Raw genomic sequence first — 19,886 nt, forward strand, 5'->3', positions numbered from 1 at the left:
GATATCAATCGAATATCGAAAATCAATCGAAAATCTAATTGTCGCATCTGTTCATTATTATATTAATTATTTTTGCACATGTTCATTTATAATTTCGCATGTTTTGTGCTGCAGATATAAACTTTCACGTATGTACGAGTTATTGTTACTTTATGTATTATAAAAACAGTTGATTCTAACAATAACTTTGTATGAATTAAATCGCTGTATTTTTTATATATATTAAAAAAGAATATTCTCCTAAAATTGCGAATATCGAGAGACATGATACAAACAATCAAAGCATCAAATTACAAACAGGATATTTTCTGAAATAGCGAGAATGTTTTTCCATCACTATTTTTTACATTTTATGAATCAAACATTAAATGGACTTACAAAAATTTTTTGACTTATAAGGTTTAAAATTTAAATTGCTGAGATATTTAATTAAATTAATATTAAAGAGAAAGTTATGCAAAATAAACTGATCTACAAGAAAAAAATACATATTTCTTGTTCCTCCTCTATTTTAATACATTTCTTCTTTAATACATATCTTCTCTCTTTCGTTGTGTTTTTATTAATTATAAACTGAAAATATTTTAATCATTCTATAATTTGTTGCCGTAAATGCTAATTGTTACTAACTGTTCATTCGTGTAGTAACAAATATAAGAAAAAAATAAGAGAATTATTTGTAAATTATAGAGAAAAATAAGCGAATTATTTGTGAATTTTTTGCAATAACATTCAGTAATTTTTGCGCTCAGGAAGTTTTATTATTATCTTCGCAAATATGTATTGTGATTTATTTGTAATATTTATTTGTTAATATCTTGCAGGTAAAAACGTACTTTTCACAAACATATTGGATTTATGAATATAAATATGACTTATTTATATTTGCAATTATATGATTTTATATTATTTCATTGCAAGAAAATATATCAATAATACTTACAAAATATCGATCCCTTAATACTGAACATAACAGAATAATATTGTATGTACATATTTCGTAATATACCTTCTTTAATATAGTTTGTTTTTAAACATTTTCCAACAAAATGCTCAATATAAAGCTCTTTCAAGACTTTGGATGTATAACGTAGAAATCTCACTTGATAACTCCCTAAAGCAAAATATCGAGAAGAAAAAGATTCGAAGACCTCAGATCCACTTCATAAATCCTCTTAGATCTGCTCATCGATCAGAAAGTTTCTTATTAATAATTTTGTAATCCTTAACCGCGTTTTATGAGAAATGTCAATGTTGCGAATGTTTTATCGTAAGAAGAAATTATTTATTATATCATTATTGAGATAAATTTATAACGGTGGTAATCGAATATAAAAATGTATCATTTAGTTACGATATTACACGATTCTGTATTCGGTCTATTCAGGAAAGTATAAAGTTCGATGATTATGTATATTAAAATAGCGCAAACAACTGAGAGAATAATCAAGAAATAAGATAATTTAAGTTCGAGAGCTAAAAGAGAATTTTAATTAGATTATAATATTAATTTCTGTTTTAATTAGTAAAACTTTATACATTTTTTCATCGTTATAAAAATCTTGGTAATTTCTTTTTCTCACAAGGTGTCGGGTTGAACGGTAAAAAAATAGATTGCCTCGGGCTAAGAGTTAATCTACGAATCATTTGCTTCTCGAGCACGCTCTGCATCAGTGTGAGACGAGACATCAGCAGCGTTCGCAGTCAGATTTTCTCGTTCAAGTGTAATCCCGCTGCAGAACGTCTCTCGCGATTTACTCTCTCTTCAAATTCCGCCAGATAATGAAATTCCATTGCCACGTCTCTTTCTCTCTCCATCTCTAACTTACTCTCTTTCTCTATACTCACTGTCTCTCATCTTCTGTTTTTAGATGGACCTGATTCTTTCTTCATTCCCGGACGAGATCGTCGAGGGAAGTCTCCGTCAGATAGGGGAGGATTTCCGACAGTGAAACGTGAATAAATCAAGAAAAGGGCGCGATTACACGTTTTATGAACGTGGGACACGACCTGTCTGCATCGAGTCTGTTTCGAGAATGACAGGAGGGACAAAACTTTCATGACTCGACAGTGACTCCAACGCGAGTGCGAAACTATGTATCTGCTAAGGTGGCCTCGTAGATAATGTAAGTTCCCGTACGGGCTCATGGTCTATTTATCACCCTCGTGTCGCACCTCATAGCGGCAGCATTATCGCTCACTCGTCCCGTGGGCGAGATAATTGGACAGTTGATTAATTGGATATTTGGACAATTGGACGTTTAAACGTTTATACGATTAAAGCTGAGTGGGCGGATAAGGGTCAGAAAGTGGGCTTTTAGGCGTGGGCAACAGCGGACATGCAGGGTAGCCAAGCCGTAAATAGCGTACGAAGTCGTCCGGATTTAAAAATCTTAAGAAGATTATCTCGCGCGAAAACTATAAAAGCACTCAGTAAATTATGCAGCAGAGAATGCAGGATCATTAAAAAACAAATATGTATATTAATTCATTAAAAAAATTCTCGGAAGATATATGTCGAGCATCAAGTTTTTAAATGTTGATACGTGTCTCTTTAATTCGTATAGAATCGCTTAAGAATTAGATAAAAATAAGATATTCTCGTAGTTTCGCGACTCCGATTTTAGAAATTTTGCTTTTCGCAAATAAAACACACTACCTCAGCTAAACTCGAAGCTAGAAACAGTGCATGTTTTATTGCGAATGTTTCGGTCTAATTTTCGCTTGATATTTTATGCTGTGAGTTTCGTATGTTTTTTTCCAAAGAGGAAATACAGAAAGTTCGATAACTGTATTTTATTTATCATTGTAGAAATGCGACGCAAAATGCGCCGACTATAAACGTTAGGAGAGAAATCGTTTCGACAAATGTTTTACAAATACATTCTAGGAAGTATATTAGACGCAATGTATTATAGGGACAAATAATTGCATACTATTTAGGAAACATTTGCCAAATGTTGTGACGCGCGCTCGACAACCGATAAACATTTCTCACATGGGTTTCTGCAACTGTGACAAACGGAGGCAACTATCGATTTAACATTTACATTTGTATATATGTGTAATAACTTCTCGAAGAGTCATATTTCGAAGCTAAAACAATGACGTATAATAATTCATCGTGGATATTCGTAGCATATTCTCGAAACATTGAACGTTTACAGGAGAATATAATGTCAGAGAATATAATTATAACTAGATTAATTAGTTTGTTGCAGCGTGTCCATATGTTAAGAGAGTCAGCAGTGAATTTTAAATGAGTAATCTCGGTTTATTACTCAGGAGAATATTGCATTTTCTCATTTTTTTCATGGCTTTCTTTTCGAATTCTTAATACCAAATATTATTCGTAGGTTATTCTATCTATATAATATTAGTAATAATAATGTATAGGCTATATTATGTTAAAAGACTTTTAATATATAACTCTTAACGACCTGACAGCAAACGCGCGGGTTTTCGATAGTAAGTCGTATTTAAAAAAAAAAAAAAACAAAAAAAAACAACTGGGGAAACCAAGTCGCTGATCAATGTATAGAAAATACGTAAGTAAATAAGTATTATACTATTTAAACTCTCTTTCTTTTAGATTTGACAAATGTGATATCACGCGATGTTTCGTGCTTATCGAGATAATGCTCTAAATGCCATAAGGAGCGTAACAAATTTCTGATAGTTATAAATGAGGTATAACTAAACGAAATATGCATTAAAGACGCGATAATCTTGTAATATACTTGTGGCATTATCATGCCGCATCGCACGCAGAATTAAATTCAACGTTTGCATAATGCGCAACAGCTTTGTATCTGCATTATATCTGTGTTTGCACGAAAGAATAAGAACGAAAAATCTATATCTAAAAGTTTTAATCTAAAGTCGTTGGTTTTAATCTTGTAATTGTATTGTACAGAAATACGTTATTAAAGTATACGCACGAGCAAGGCCATCGAATAATTCTTTCACAGTGGATACAAAAGTACACTCTTGAGACATTTGTACATCTTTTTGACATTTTAGAGGATTAATTATAATTTATATCTTTATATAATTTTTATAACAACTTTATTCTTTTGTTGAACACATGGGGAACATAGATTTTTATGAATCACTTGACAGACTGAATCAGCAATGTAGAAATAATTGTTGAAATTTTATTAATTATTGAATAATACACGATGTTATTAATATGGCACAATCATACTTCAAAATATTATCGATTTACTATATTTAAAGTATTAGGCAGACGATAATGATTAGAGTCTATTGATGATAAATCGTGATGAGATATATACGTAATAAAACTATTCTCATATCGACTTTCAATCGTCGAGAATCACAATTAAGAAAGAATCGCAATAATAAGATATTTCTCGCAAAATTTAATAAAGTTAATTGTAATAAAATCTTATTTTAAAATACAATCGCGTTTCGAGATATATCAATTATAACATTGAGGATGAAAAGTGGAAGATATACATATATAGTATATAGTTTTATAATATGCACACAATTTGCAGGAGCTTAATGATTTCAAGATTGATGACAATCATGATTCGAAGCAATTTGCTACATATATTTTAAAATAAAGCTTTATTTTAAAGAGATAACATTTTAGATAAATAGTCATGCTTAAACATTTTTTCGCTAAATTATCGTGTCTTTACGATCTTTTTAATTACGAGCAAATTATAAATAATATACGACAGAAGAGCAGATGTATTTTTAAAGCTGGGCGTGAATCTCGGCAATGAAAGGTCGATCTTTGCACTTTGTGTGTGTATAGGTAATTATATTAATTAAATCTATGCAGCATAAAAAATTGTATATTTTCCACAGGGAAGTGCGTACGTATCTGTATGCGCGAGTTAACTTATATCTTAAGTAATAGCGTACATATATAATGTCGAGTACAAAATGTACACTTCGCATGTGATTAGATGTTATAAACGGCTTTAAATGTCTAAATACGTACTAGTCAACTTTTCTCTTAGAACGATATCTATCTAGATTACGATATCCCAGAGCGAATATCAAATATATAAATATGAACAATTTTGCGTTGCCCTTTTCATTGAGAATTTTCACTTCAGTTCCATCTCGTCTCTCTCCCGCCCACCCCCTCTTTTTTCGTCTTTTTTCTCTGATCTAAAATTCTCACGAAACCACCAAATTATATGTAATGTATCATCTAACATATATATACTATGTCACTGTGTACAGCCTCTACAACATAGTTACGTACGTAGTTGCTAATTTTGAATGTTTGTATCGCCGAGTTATGCAAATAATGCGGAACTCCCGACCAATCGAGACCGCACAAAATATTCAACGATCGCGTTTGAACATATAATTAATTAAACCGGAATTCATTGTCATTTATGTATGGAATTTATGTCGCGGTAACTATTGTATCTTATTATCATCGTGATGAGATAATCAAATAATAGACGGGATTTGTGGTATGATTATTCGTATGTACATACATTCTGTACTCTGTACGATTGTATACGCTGTATTTACTAGTTACATTTTAATTATACCGATTCGGGAAAGAAGGAATACATTTCTAAAGTAATACAAATTATATTTATATCGCAATAATAGAAAATTCTGTCAGATATACAAGTATACGATTCGTTCAAATAGTTCACCGAATTTTATTAGAAAGTAAGCAAACACGAAGCGAATGTCGTATAATAGCGACGTGAATAGTCGTGAAATCGATTGTTATGGGCAAAATCGATACATTTGACTTGAAAAGGGGCCGACTTTCGGAAAAGAGATAACGATGTTATTTGGAGCAATCTCTAACGTTGGTATAAGAAGATCTGAAATATGGTACGGCGAGCTGAGGAAAAAGTAAGCGATATAGTTATATAATATAAGAGAAGCGGAATAAAGCTGTGTAATGCGCCTAATCATATCGTGTTGCAAGGAAAAAGTACAATGGAACGTCCACTCGAAGGAAAACACCGACAAGAAGGATGAAAGCATGTGAGCGAAATAATATATGGTTTCACGAACAAGATAGTTATCATACAATGTAGAGATTATATACATGTATGTGTATGTATATATATGTATATATATTATATATATTATATATATACATATATATATGTATATACACGTACACACACATGTATATATAATCTCATTATCTCATATATATAATAAAACAATAGGAATTTTTTTCTCATTATAACGCGACATATATTTATGCTATGTAGAAATACATTTATTTGAAGATGTTATAAATTTAATCTTAATAATATTGTATATTGCAAATAATAGTACAACTTGCATTAAAATTTTAAAAAATTTATATCTTGATATAAATACGCGATGGAGCAAAGAGAGTTATATTAATTAATTTTTCAAGATGTGAAAAGTAATTAAAATAATAGACGTAGAATGATAAAACAAACACATACAAAAATATAAATTGTATACAAATTGTATATCAATTTACAAGAAGTACAAGTTCGATAAGTTACTCCAAATTCTGTAAATTTCTCTAATTACAATCATCACGCTCTTATTGTGCTTTATCCCTTTCAGGCACAATTTTTTTTCTTGAAACGCGCTGTAATATTGTTGCGAAAGATTAATGCGCCAACTTTTAAATTAAGACGATATTGAAGGGAATTAATTCGCGTTACGTACCTCATTAATTGACAAAAATTAATTACATTCCAAGTCTCTGACAGATTCTGCGCATGACACCCGATATTTCGATAGGGTGGCTTTGCTACTTGCAAGGTACCGTCTTACCGCAACCGGAGATTATTCGCTGTATTGTATCGCGTATACGGTAGGTCGTAACCGAAAATTACTGATGGTCTATCGGATTGAATAAAATCTTGAATGGAACTTAAATGGAAATGAAACTCGAGGATCAATCAAAAATTGGATTATTAGGAATAAAAATTAAAATCGACGAGTAACGTAACATATATCGAAAATGCGTTTCGGGCTCTTTTAATTATTATAATTTGTCGAAACTAATCATTCGTGATTTTGCATATATTATATATATATATATATATATATATTCAATATATTATTTGTGCTAGAAATAACAACTGTTAAATGTTAATTAACTGACAATAGATTTACTGGAGAATTCGATACACTTCAAAGTGTGAAGTACTATAAATACAAGTAGCTTTCCTTACCTCTTCGAGATATTCGATTCGTTACTTCAGATGTTGAAGATGAAATTCCAGTTGGCGATAACGAGCAGACAAAAGTGCAATTGCCAACGATAAGCTTAATGCATCTTTTGTCCATTATTTCTTTTGCTTTGAACTGAATTAATGAAACTTTATTTCTACTTGGACGCGCGTAAGAAGAAAATTTTTCTCTTAAAGAATTTCGATTAAAAAAAAAAAAAAAAAATAGAATTCTTTTCTATATAGCTGTGTAGAATTTTTTTTTACATTTTTGACATATATGCTTTGTATAAATAAAAATGCGTGTGTGCTAAAATTATAGCGTGATAGTTTGTGATTGAAATTGCGAAAACATTTAGGACTTATAGAACTTATATTTCTTACAATTTGATATATGTATATACAAGTTTTATTTTTTTTAAACGTATAATAAATTTGTATTTTTTGCTTTTGCTTTACGATTCAATGTTATTTAATCACAGCTTGAAAACTTAATGTAGATCTCTTTGTTGTACACGTGTTTATACTGTAAACTTTTAACAATTTAATGCAATTTATGCTATATTATATTTATCTTTGTATTTCTCACAGAGAAAAATAATATAGCAACAAAAAATTGCAAATATTATTTAAGAAAACATTTACATCTCTCAATTAATTCAAATTTAATCAGTTAAACGAATCTAGTCAAAATGCAATTGTCATCAATGCGAGAATGTTAAGTGAGGAGTAATCACAGCTGGACGAGATGTAGCGCTACTAATTAGGAAACGCGTACAGATCCACCTCGTTCATCTCCAAGATAATCATCTTAATGACTCCTTCTCATGTCTCGATCACTTACCAAATTCCTCTTTGTAAAGTGAATATACATTAATTAAAATTGGAGTTATTCGTTACCGGAGTATATTTTTTTAAATTTAGTTTCAAAAATTTTAATTGGAAAATAAAAAGTAAATAAATAACTACAATTTTACAATAATTGATATTATATTCATTGCAGACGCGTAAATCTATTTCTGTTTGTAATTAAAGATTGATAATACCACTTTCTTTAATTTTGCGCTTTTATTATATTGTATATATGTAATGTACGTATATATGAATGCAATTCTAATTGACTCATTTGTGTCAAATCATCATCTGTATTCAATCAAATCTCACTTGATATTCATCTTATGGATCTACACAGACATAGAAATCAGATATTATTAAATATCATGATATGATTATTACTATCTAAGCAAGATTAATCTTTCATTCATTCGAACAAGGTAATGTAATTGAAATAGATGCGACTATAGATAATTCGACAAAAATCTTTATATAAATTTAAACTTTTATTGTATTTGTAATGTTTTTATATATTTATTTTTAGAGAAAACGTATACATATCCTTTCAATTGTAATTTATATATATATATAACAATTATATATTTCGTTAACTGTGTTGTTAATTTTTTGGCAGAAAACTGTAGGATTTGGCAGGAACTGTAAGAATGTGATTTGTAATAATATTAGAAAGATCAATAATTTTGGGGCTATATATATATAATTTATTTTAAATAAATTTCAGCTAACATAAGATTATCTTTTTAACTTGTATAATATAATACTTTTTGTGACGTAGGATCAGAACATAGTGTGTGTGTTACTCGGACAAAAATACAATACATCTCAATATTGCATTATTTATCAATACAATATTGTCTGTTGTACTTTAAAAATCTTACTGTGACAATTTTCTCATCTTGTAGAATGAGAATGTCGATTATATAAATATAATGTACATGCGCTGTTCTTTGTTCGAGCAAGAATTCTGTCTTAGCGCACGCTGCGGCAAGTTAAGTGCACCGTCATTTTCCAGAATGCGGACGCTTAAACAGATCGCGTGTGACGGAATTCACAGAGTATTAGTTCTATTAATAAGTCTGATACATTTCTTTAAGTGTGTTGCGTATGTGTCAGTCTTATTTAAATCTAATATATAAATGATTATTCCTATACGCTTCAAACAAATGTGTACATGTCGCGTTTTAAAAAGAAAAAGAGAAATAAGTTACCGTATAGGAGGTTAGAGCACAACTACAAATGGATATATGAGATATGTACACAAAACGAGAATTTATTTAATCCTATTATCTTACTAATAAGAGAGGAAGCAGTAATCCTTTTATCTCGTTTCATACCTCGCACACTTATTATAAACAGTTCGACTTATTTCTTTTCTTACTCACTATTTTTGCATGCTATGTAAAAAGTACAACATTGCCTGCTTACTCATATACGGTAGTTTTTTTTCTCCACATCGTGTTATATCTTGTAGACAAAATTAAAATAATCTATCAATATAATTATTCACGATATGCTATGCGATGCGGACGCAATGCTCTATGGGAATTGAAAAGCAAATATGTATACATTTATATATACAAAAAAAAGAAAGAAAACAACAAATAATTTTTGTTAAAATTCTGGTTTTTGAATTTTCGCTTGTCTACTGTACTGTTGCCGAGGAGAACGTGATTTAGTGGAATGATTGGACGAGTAATGTAATCTTGAACGGGAATCGCGCTCCGTATTACCTGAAAAAGAAAAAGAAAAAAAACTCGTTTTGAATTATATACATTGTACACATTTTTTATTTCAAACACAAATTAAGATTAATAAAATACAATAAATAAATATACATCATAAATTTGATGCGAGCGAAGGTGTAACAAATATACAATATGGATTTGGATCGTAGAAATAAGGTTCGACGTAACAATTAGCACAGTAAAAATAATAACGTATAAAGTTTTTTGCGATACACATACAAAACACATAATATTCAATCAAGATTATGTAAATGATTTTGACAATCACGACTTGTAGGCTAAGGACTATAAGGGAAAAAAAAAATGATAGCTGTAATCATCCTTTTCAGAAACTTAAGAAACTTTATTTTTAATTAAAACTACTTATTTGTAAATGCTAAAAAAATTAAAGTAGAAAATTAAAAAATGTAAGGGCATATGTATCTCACTTTTTAGCTTTTGAAAAATCGGAATTTTAGATTTTGCCTCAATAAAATATTTGAATAATCTCAAAGATTATATGCACATACATTATTTTAGATACAAAAAAAAAACCGATACTTTTCTCACACCCATGAATCTTCTTATGATTTGGCAAGATGTGCAGAGATAGAGGCAAGAGCATTAGGAACTTTGGAGCTGACTCACCGGCAGTTACAATGCAAATTGCATTGCGGTCGCAAATGAGAAGTATCTCCTCATTAATAGGGTTGATGCCTCTGGTTCTGACGACCACCTCTCTGCTTTCCACCATAGCCTGAACCTCCTGGAACATACCCATGTGACGCACATTGTTAGTTAAACCCTCCCACCCAATTGCATAAAACGCTTGTTTATCCTTACAAGAAACTAAATGACACGTAAATTATGAAAGAAAATGTCAAGCATATCTCTTTGAAAATAATAGAGCTAAAATATAGTAGATAGTAGATAGTACAAGCCGAAAGAAGGTTATCGAGTATCTAAGGCTACAGGCTAAGGTAGTAAGCTGCAGGCTGCGTTCCAATTTATACTTTTTCCCTAGAGCTATCAATGGCTAAATGTGAGATAATATTCGAGGATATGTATTGTTAGAAAAAGGAAAAACAAAGTTAAGTTTTTATGAACAGATGAATATAAAAATATTGTAAAATATATTGTAAAATATATATATATTTTACAATATATTGCACTAGATGTAAGAATAGATATAGATATAAAAATGCAATGAATTAAATTCATTGCATTCTTATAATATAATTTACAATAATTTGATTACGCCTTTTTTGTCCCGATAAATCTGATAAAAATAATCTTTTCATCAGTTAACGAGAAATTATATTCATCCATATGTTTCACATATATATGCAACATGTAACAAATAATGTAAAAGGTAAAGAAAACAGATATTCAAGTGAGGGAGACAGATAACGAGAGATGAAGAAGAAGAAGAAGAAGAAGAAGAAGAAAAAGAAGAGAAAGCGGATGTGGAAATTTTTGACTTTGTGAGAACGAAAAAAAAAAATAAATAAATAAAATAAAATAAAATACACGTAGATGAATGTAATTAATATGCATGAGAAAATACGAATATGGACGACGGAATATATGCTACTTAAAATGTCATCGGTGGGAATTAAATATGAAATTCAAGGGAGAAAAAGGACGCTATAATGCGTACCTTTGCCGCGTGCACCACCACGCCCACCACTGTAGCCACCATCGTAATTACCACCGCCGTAGCCGTATCCGTCTGCGTTTCATGGAACACACGGCATAAAGAGCATATGGGATCAGTTATTGTATACGTATCGAGATACACACACATAAGAGATAGTTCATTTTCTTCTACATTTAAAGAAAAAACGCGCGTGTGTGACGCTCGAAAACAATAAAAATTCATTACTTTACATAACGATACTAATAATTTCATGTCTAATAATAATAGTTTTATCTTTTGTAGAGCATTTCCACGAAATATATCCTGAAAGCCATTAATGACTGTACATAATGCAACGTTTTGATATTCTACATGAGCAAAAAGGCAGCTTTCTCGTTTAATTTCTGAATACAAAGATTGTTGAGAAAGGATGCAGAAATTGTTGGAGTAAGTACACTACTTGGAATGATTTAACAATTGTAAATACAAAAATTACATGCATGTAGAGTTTATGCGTTGAAACGATTTAGGTCATGCTGAAAATGATTAACATCTTCCCAAAAAGTCGATAAAATGAAGAAGAGTAAGAGATGAGCTTTTTTTAATGTACATATAATAGATCATAAGTTTCAAATATTTTTTGATTAGATGAACTTTTAGGATACACAAATACGACAAAGAAATTGTTCCAACTCGTATTCTCTATGAACTTTAATAGATATCTCTTGACTCAAATAATATGGCCTTGACAAGCTAATCTCGAAAATCATACGAGATACAATCATTTCTATTCTCATGTTGTTGTCGCGAGAGAATATATGTTTAGCCTTTGTAGTTTCATTGGATTTGACGCTCGTTATGAAGTGTGGCACAACCGAGAAATATCATGCAAGGAACGAAGCGAGATTCGAGATTAGAAGCGGGACCAAAGGATTCAATGTATGTACATACATACATATATACACAATCTCATACAACACAATGTCCTATACAACTTTATTTTAATGTTCTCTACACAAACACATATACATATCTTGTAGTTTCATGAAAAATCACGTTACAGTGAATGCATGATTTTTTTTTAAGTTTACGGAAACAAAAGATATTTTAAAAAAAGATTTAAAAAAGTAACTATTTTAAGACTCTTGATTTGCTGACGTATTAATCAGTATCTATGAGATGGATACATCGTTTAGTTGATTGAATCTACCATTTCAAATATTACATTTAGTAATATGGACCAATTAATTTTATAAGTATAAACATAATTTTATTAACAAAAAAAAAGCAAATAAAAAAAAGATGTATGTTGTAATACATGTAATTGTCTGTTTTAATTTAAAAATGTTTAAACTGTTTAAAGATCATAAGAGATATTGTCAAAATTTTTTCTTTCTTTCTGTTTCACACATTCACTGTCGTCAACTTTGTCATATTTATTTATGTATGTGTGTTTATGTAAATAAAATATCAATAAACTGTCAAAGATTATACTCAGCAAATTATTAATAGGTAGTAGGTATATTAATTGATTCTAGTTTAATGAATAAAATCAAACACTCAGCAAATTAAAGAAAAAAGAAAAGAAAAGAAAGAAAAAAGAAAAGAAAGAGAGAAAAAAAAACAAAAAAGATTTAAAGTAAGAGATAAGCTGGATTATGTTCGATTCAGATAATCTTTGAATCCTGATGGTATTAATGCATGAATCTATTATAAATTGCATCATGCTACATATTACAAGAACATAATCCAAACGACATATTTCATGAGTTTGAGTTGCTAGTTTACAGCAAGCTTTGTATAAGAGCAATATAGTCGAGATAAACTAATTTAGCTTTTTATCATCGATGATAAACTAATTTCTTGTCATCTTTTACAATTTACAAACCTGACATATAATCATTATGTATATGTGTATACACATATATTGACAATTTGATCTGTCTGTAAACCAACACTCACACTATCAAATTATGATATATCACGCTATATTTTATTACTTTGTATAATATATACATAAAATGTCAATTTCTAATTATTCCATCTTTTGCATAACCGAGTAATGCACACTGAAGAAAGATAAATACCGAAGCAGAAGATATGATTTATCTTTTAGTTTACTTTATAGTAAAATAAAAAATTTTAACATCAATTATTAATAAGGAATAAAGATAAATGAAGAAAAATTCGAGTAGCGCACAGCATCTCGAATGCGCGATAGAGGAATTAATCAGACATAATATATTATGTATATATTTTTTTTTAGATATTTGTCTTAATGTCGCGTCTACCGAATACATTGGGACGGTAACGAACAATTTTTTTTTCTCGGAAGAAAAAAAAATAAATAAAAAAAGCAAAGCAAAGAAAATTCTCGACAATAATCGCACAGACGTAGAAAATCTGTTAAATCGCGACTCTTATTAATAGTCAATAAAATTACCGTATCCACTGTAGTCGTAGCCACCGTAACCTCCGTACCCACCGCTACCGTAATAATCGTAGCCACCATATCCATCGTAGCCACCGCTGTATCCTCCCTGGCCGTAGTTACTGCCGTAATTGCCGCCATAGCCGCCTTGTCCGCCCCATCCGCTCTGACCGAATCCACGACCTCTGCCACCCCTGCCTCCACGATTACCACGAGCGCCCGGTCCACCGCGCATACCGATCATACCATCGGGTTTGGGTGTCGCCTTCTTTACATCGACCTATTTGAATGGTAAGTCATAGTTATTTCCATAACGAAAAATATCATTTAAATTAAAAATTAAAATCTTGCTTATTCTATCAAACTCTTATTATCGTAATTATCTTAAGGGAGAAAAAAACTCATATATATATTTTAATATTTATAATGTTCATCATTTAGAATATTTAAAAAGAAACTTTTTAATGAGGCTTAGTATTTGACTGAAGACTGTAATAATATGCAGTTGTATTTTATTCACTCACCTCTTTACCATTTATCGTTTGTTTTGAGGTCTTCAGTAATTCATTAACCACTTGTTCAGATTCGAAAGTGATGAAACAGAATCCCTTCCTCTGATTCTTTGTTTTGTCGAACGGCATCTCCACCTCGACGATCTGGAAGATTTTCAAATATTCCGCTGTTATTCATGCTAGTTTGAAAGTATTTAACGTGCAAAAATGATACAATGCTTACGGTTCCAAATTGCGAGAAGAAATTCTTGATATCGTCGTCGGAGAGTTCCGTTGAAAGACCGCCGACAAATATTTTACCATGTCTGGCTTTCGCCTTCTTGGGATCAACCTTTTTATTATTGATAACATGATCACCAGCTCCCATAATCTGTAAGATTGTATAAATGTTTCTTATAAAAGGATTGTTTTCATATAATGTAATGGTTCATTAAAATTTTTTTTTTTAAATAACTCAGAAGAAAAAATTATCGTCACATACATTCAGTAGCAGAACTGACATTTAGTATCATCATATACATATAAGGCAGCATAAAAACAGCAAATAAAAAAATACAAAATTAAATACCTTATCAAGAGATTCAGCCTTAGCAAAGACGATAAACGCGAACCCTCTCGATCGTCCTGTATTAGGATCTGTCTTGACATTGATGCTTTCGATATCGCCGTATGCGCTAAAATGTTCTCTCAGTTCCTCTAAAAATTGATAACACAATCTTTGTAAGAATTATTAAAAGTTGGCATAACACACTCGAGTTTCATTTCAAAAATATAACTAATCGTTATTAAGCTCAGTAAAAAAATTCTTTTCATATGACAGTCATTCTTTTGACATTGTCATCCAAAGGTGTCCTAAGAAATTACATCATAGCATGCTTTTTTATGTTTTCTATTTTTACAAGTTCTTTTAGAACTTTGCAGAGTGTCTATCATTTAGAGATAATTTTAGGAAGTAAAAATTACTCACTGTCGGTTGTTTCCCAACTTAAACCACCAACAAATAATTTCCTGCGAAAAAAAGAATAAAAAGTTAAAACTAATGGAAGTGAACAAAATGTAATTTTAAATCTTTAATTACTATTATGGAACCGAATATTTATAGCGAATAATTTACAGTTTGTCAGTTTAAGTAGGATCGTTATTCAGGATTGCGATGTCGACAAATTGTCAAATCTCTGCAACTGTGCGCAAAAAAGTTATCTGTAATAAAAACGGTAAAAGATAGCGCATAATGTTCTCCGGCCTCTTTCGCAAGTGACTATTACAAGTTAAGAAATAATCGTAGCCGATTATCACCTGGATGCGTAACTTTTGCATTTTTTTTTAAGTATTTCATCATCTCGTACATTGTTGCATGCAATTTTTCTTTCACTTTCCTAACACCGTTATATTGATAAAAAAAAATAAGAAAAAAGTAATAAAGATTAAAAATACCTATCGTTCAGAGAATCCTGGTTAGCTCCAGCTGACCTGCAAAGCAATGGAACGAATTTATTTCACTAGATGAATTTTTCAAACGTGTTAATTGATGGTAAGAACTAAGATTGAAGTGAAAAATTTACTTTTGATAAACAAGACACGATTCCATTATCGAAAAAAAAAAAAAAAAATTAAATTTAACTCCTGGAAAGATCAGAATCAATGTTAAGATATGAAAAAATTGAATGCAGACGCGCGATATATGCAAGAAACAGACCTGTAGTGTCATTCGCAAAAGGGGCACTGGATCAATTTGATCAAAAATTTAGGGAATTTTATTTAAACAAATATGTATATATATATCACATACGTTAAGTATTAAGAGACTATATATAAATATTTATATGTGTATATCTATGAACGCATAAGTTTAAGCTACGACTAATTAGACCACTAATGTCGAAATTTAGAAGAGACTTCTTAATAAACCTAATAGTTACAATTCACAAAGGAATTACATAAATATAAGATAATATCATTCCTCGAGTGACGAAAATAGCTTATAATATATTTAACCTTTGTGAAAAGTTACCAGAAACAACCATGAGAAGACTGCTTTGCACACCACAGAGACCTTGATTCGAACGTTTTATTAAAAAAAATAAAAAAAAATAAAAAAAAAAATAAAAAAAAAAATAAAAAAATAAAAAATAAAAAATTAAAAACTTGGAAAAAGTAGATATATAAATGTAAAAAAATCAACGCATTGAGAGAGCAAGATGCTATTATATCGACATTCATGTGTAAACCCAAGCAATAGTTACAACTCCAGTTGACATACAGCTGCTCCTAAAGGAAACAAGATTTAATTTTTCCAAGTGGTACTCTGACTGCTGATTGGCCCAAAGAATATGGCATATGCTAGGATAGACTGCAACTCTATATCCAAAAGCTAAAAAAATTGTTTTTACATTACAATTTAATAGACGATTATTTATACTTTCGAATAACATCTATGCGTATGTGTGAAATATATAGATCAATAATATCGAATATTTATTTCTATTTATATATGTATATTATATTTTATATATATATATGTATGTGCTTGTCTCTCTCTTTCTTATTCTTTCTGTCTCTCATTGTCTTTATAATACTCATTGACAAATATATAATGCAAGAATTGTTTCAAATCTTGATATATTTTTCGTTCTTTCTTTGCATTTTAACGATGAGCTACGAGCTCTGTTTTCTATCGATTTTCTGCCAGTTCATTCGACATGATAATTGATCTGAACTTATGTATTGTATTTGATATCTTTAATATCATCTAGGGCTGGTGATAAATACCGTGGGCACCAGTCACACGCCGGTAATCAGTAGCTGATCGGGTCATGTTTCCCACCTGCGAGCCGCCCGCCATGTGTAAACCGTTGTTGATCACCTGCAGATCAAGCCACATAAACTGGAGTTAATGGCGTTCCGACCTATTGGAGATTTTTGCATTGGCCCTAGTGATTCTGTGCTTTGGTCACGCCCAAACAGCATTTGGATTGGAAATTACTCTACGCGTGACCCAGCAGGCAAGTGTGTATCTGTGCAAGACTTATCAATCTGACACAATTAACTCGACTTCCACTTCGCTTCGTGAGGGAACATGATGGACTTGAACTCGACGTAGACTTCTCGTAATAATTCTGACTTAGAAATCACTGTATAAGGCTTCACACAATTCACACAGATCCCATATAAATGTATATACTGTCCATCGTGAGCAATTGACTATATTACCATAATTCAGCTGCAATATAATGTACAAAGATAGAAGACTCAGCTGGCCAAAAAATTGTATTCGAAAGTTTATGCTCTATAAAGATATTACGATTATTATTTGCATGATGTTGCGACAAATCTGATCGACTGCAGAACCCACAATTTTTCTCTTTATCAATTACAGAACTATAATTAAGTAATTAGATAGAGGAATGGAAATAAGGATTTTACACAGAGTTACGAAATTTCAACAGATAAATATGTATACCTTGTAACAGCAGCAGATATAAAGTTACAAACTAATGCTTATTCATATTATACTAAGTGTCTTATGTTATTCTTGCAAAATGTAGCATGCACTATTTTATTCATTTTTTTTATTATTATAGATGCGTTAAGATATAGAATGGAGCACCGACATTTGGCTATTTACTTCCGTTACTTTGTAGAAGTCACGTCCCTTGATGCGAACATATTTTTAATTATGGATAAGAGGAAGTACATTTCCAAATTTATATTCAGCGATGATTTTTGCAAATATACAATGTACGTTCATAAGAGCAAAGATTAATTACATTATTAATTTCTACTAGAAATATACAATTTGGAGATTACGTCCTCTTTTCCCAAAAAGTTTTATATACCTTTAAAATTTTATCTACAATGATGCTTACCCTTTTCTTTGCAGAGATACCCCAAAAATTAATGCAAAAATTTGCAAAAATCCAAGATTGTAAAAAAAAGGAAAAAAAAGATGTAAAATTCCTTCGATAAATGGAATGCTGTGGCAGAGGAAAAAATAGAAAAATAGGACGAGAATATAATTGCGCATTATAAAATATTTACACAGATATGAATCCCGTATCGTAAAATTCATCCAACTCGAGATCTGGTTACGCTGAAAAGAATGGATTGAAGAAAGAGGAGCACAATATTGTGCGAGACAACAAGCTACATGAAAAAAACTTACAGTCTACAAAACATCGTGTGCGAAACATGATAGAAACGTGAAACTTTTTTTTTCTTTTTCTTTTGCGCCTTTCCTGAATAATTCGATATTCTATTTTTACTTATTTCATCATCGCATTAAAATACGAACGTTACTCCACAGAGATGACTCACTTTGTACGCGGGGAATTTCCGCTCGATGGTCAAGGGACGTATCTCCACGTGCTTGTAACGGAAGTGACGAGCGTGATCAAGCAGCAAAATGACCGCGGTTTTTTTCCGCGCGCGACATATATATATATATATATATTATTCGCATATTCATTCATTGTACCATATTTCATCATCTCTCTCCATCTCCGTCTTACGATAGCGCTTGGACGCGCCCTTTGTACGAGGCCAGTGCTTCCATTCATTCTTACTCGCGACCGTATTGTTACCTCTGTATTCTCGAATCAGATTCTAATCGACAAACGACGAACATCCGCGCGCGCGACGCGCCATGACGAAGCGAGGAGCCCGTATCGTTTTAACACAAGCGTTCGCGTCGCGTCGATGCGGGCGGATTAAATTTTTTCGCGGCGACTTCGCGCTCGCCTTCGCCATTTTGTGTGAGAGAGACGGGGCTCTTACTACGCGTCGCGAGAAGCCATCATTGTCGCCGTCGTCGCAGCAGAGACAAATGTCGGAAAAATTCGCGATTCCCGAAACAATCGAAACGAGAGAGTTCGGGGAAAGGGGGGCCGAGAAAAAAAAAACGGCGGACGAATATACCTGTCTTCCTGAGACTCCTGATTGTTGTCCATGGCGTCGCTGCCGCCGGCACCGCCGTTCTCGGCGTCGCCGTTCTGCTCGGAAAAGTTCTGCTCCGCGATATCCTCGCTGAAATCCTTGCCCTCCTGATCGGCCATCGTCGATTTGACCTCTGTGATTTTACGCACGGCGTAAATAACTTGGATCAGCACGTGATCACTCGCTGCCGCAAACACTGGACGTATATGTGTGCGCGTGTTTGAGCACAAAATCTCGCTCGGCGATGCTCGACTATTACTTGCTCTCGACACGTCCGTGTCGCTCGGCCGCCGAATGGAGAAGACCGGGGACCGGGGCTCTCGGCTCTCGCGTTCCTCCCGGCTCGTGACTCGCCGACGCGAGGCATCACGGGACGCCGCGCGCGCACTCTCCCTCGACCAATCACGCGTCGCCATTTCAGGAGCGTGCGACGAGCTCTCGATAGCCCCGAGGTCTCGAGGTCTCGATTTCGAGATCGATTCTCGTCGAGATGACGCGTGAATTTCGCCGCAGTTTTCGCGATCGTTACACGTGATTTCTCTGGCGAGAACAGTGTTCCGTTGATTGTAAATTATTAAATTGTTGATCATTTCCTGTTATTAAGAGGATTTT

At 32.0% G+C, this 19,886-nt stretch overlaps 2 protein-coding genes across 17 annotated transcripts in view; one reads left to right on the forward strand and one right to left on the reverse strand.

Moving 5' to 3' along the window:
* Positions 1–5,061, forward strand: part of LOC145935417 (QRFP-like peptide receptor) — a 69,088-nt gene extending 64,027 nt beyond the window's left edge. For all 4 annotated transcript variants that reach the window (XR_014425223.1, XR_014425224.1, XM_083036752.1 and 1 more), the window contains one exon: positions 1,872–5,061. Coding sequence is in view for 2 of the 4 variants with exons in the window: in XM_083036752.1 (XP_082892878.1) it covers positions 1,872–1,881 (10 nt within the window). In the remaining 2 variants the exon portion in view is untranslated. The remainder of the gene's footprint in view (positions 1–1,871) is intronic.
* A 3,653-nt stretch (positions 5,062–8,714) lies between these two features.
* On the reverse strand, positions 8,715–19,879 carry Sqd (RNA-binding protein squid). 13 transcript variants are annotated; one of them, XR_014425186.1, is made up of 10 exons: positions 19,257–19,879; positions 15,777–15,812; positions 15,310–15,350; positions 14,911–15,038; positions 14,566–14,712; positions 14,355–14,486; positions 13,885–14,110; positions 11,421–11,492; positions 10,409–10,526; positions 9,626–9,766 (listed from the first exon to the last, which is right to left on the reverse strand). XR_014425186.1 is itself a non-coding variant. In XM_083036429.1 (9 exons), the coding sequence occupies exons 1-9, from the start codon at positions 19,862–19,864 to the stop codon at positions 9,648–9,650; spliced, it is 1,509 nt and encodes a 502-aa protein (XP_082892555.1). In that variant the 5' UTR covers positions 19,865–19,879; the 3' UTR covers positions 8,715–9,647. The 13 variants fall into 13 exon arrangements, 8 of the variants coding, with proteins under 8 accessions (XP_082892555.1, XP_082892553.1, XP_082892554.1 ...); XR_014425184.1 differs by having other exon boundaries at positions 13,843–14,110; XM_083036429.1 differs by lacking the exon at positions 10,409–10,526 and having other exon boundaries at positions 8,715–9,766.
* Positions 19,880–19,886: the final 7 nt, after the last annotated feature.

Source organism: Prenolepis imparis, unplaced genomic scaffold, assembly GCF_030444845.1.
Source record: "Prenolepis imparis isolate NDT839.2.m4 unplaced genomic scaffold, iyPreImpa1.0 SCAF_4, whole genome shotgun sequence".
Classification (NCBI taxonomy): domain Eukaryota; kingdom Metazoa; phylum Arthropoda; class Insecta; order Hymenoptera; family Formicidae; genus Prenolepis; species Prenolepis imparis.

What these genes read in the sequence shown, in the direction of transcription:
- Sqd (XM_083036427.1), bottom strand. Translation starts at nt 19,864, where the DNA reads ATGATCAACAATTTAATAATTTACAATCAACGGAACACTGTTCTCGCC. An exon ending in CAGGAGTCTCAGGAAGACAG is followed by an intron (nt 15,813 to 19,256) that starts GTATATTCGTCC and finishes ATTGCTTTGCAG; the next exon opens with GTCAGCTGGAGCTAACCAGG. An exon ending in AAACGATAAATGGTAAAGAG is followed by an intron (nt 14,111 to 14,354) that starts GTGAGTGAATAA and finishes CCATTCAAATAG; the next exon opens with GTCGATGTAAAGAAGGCGAC.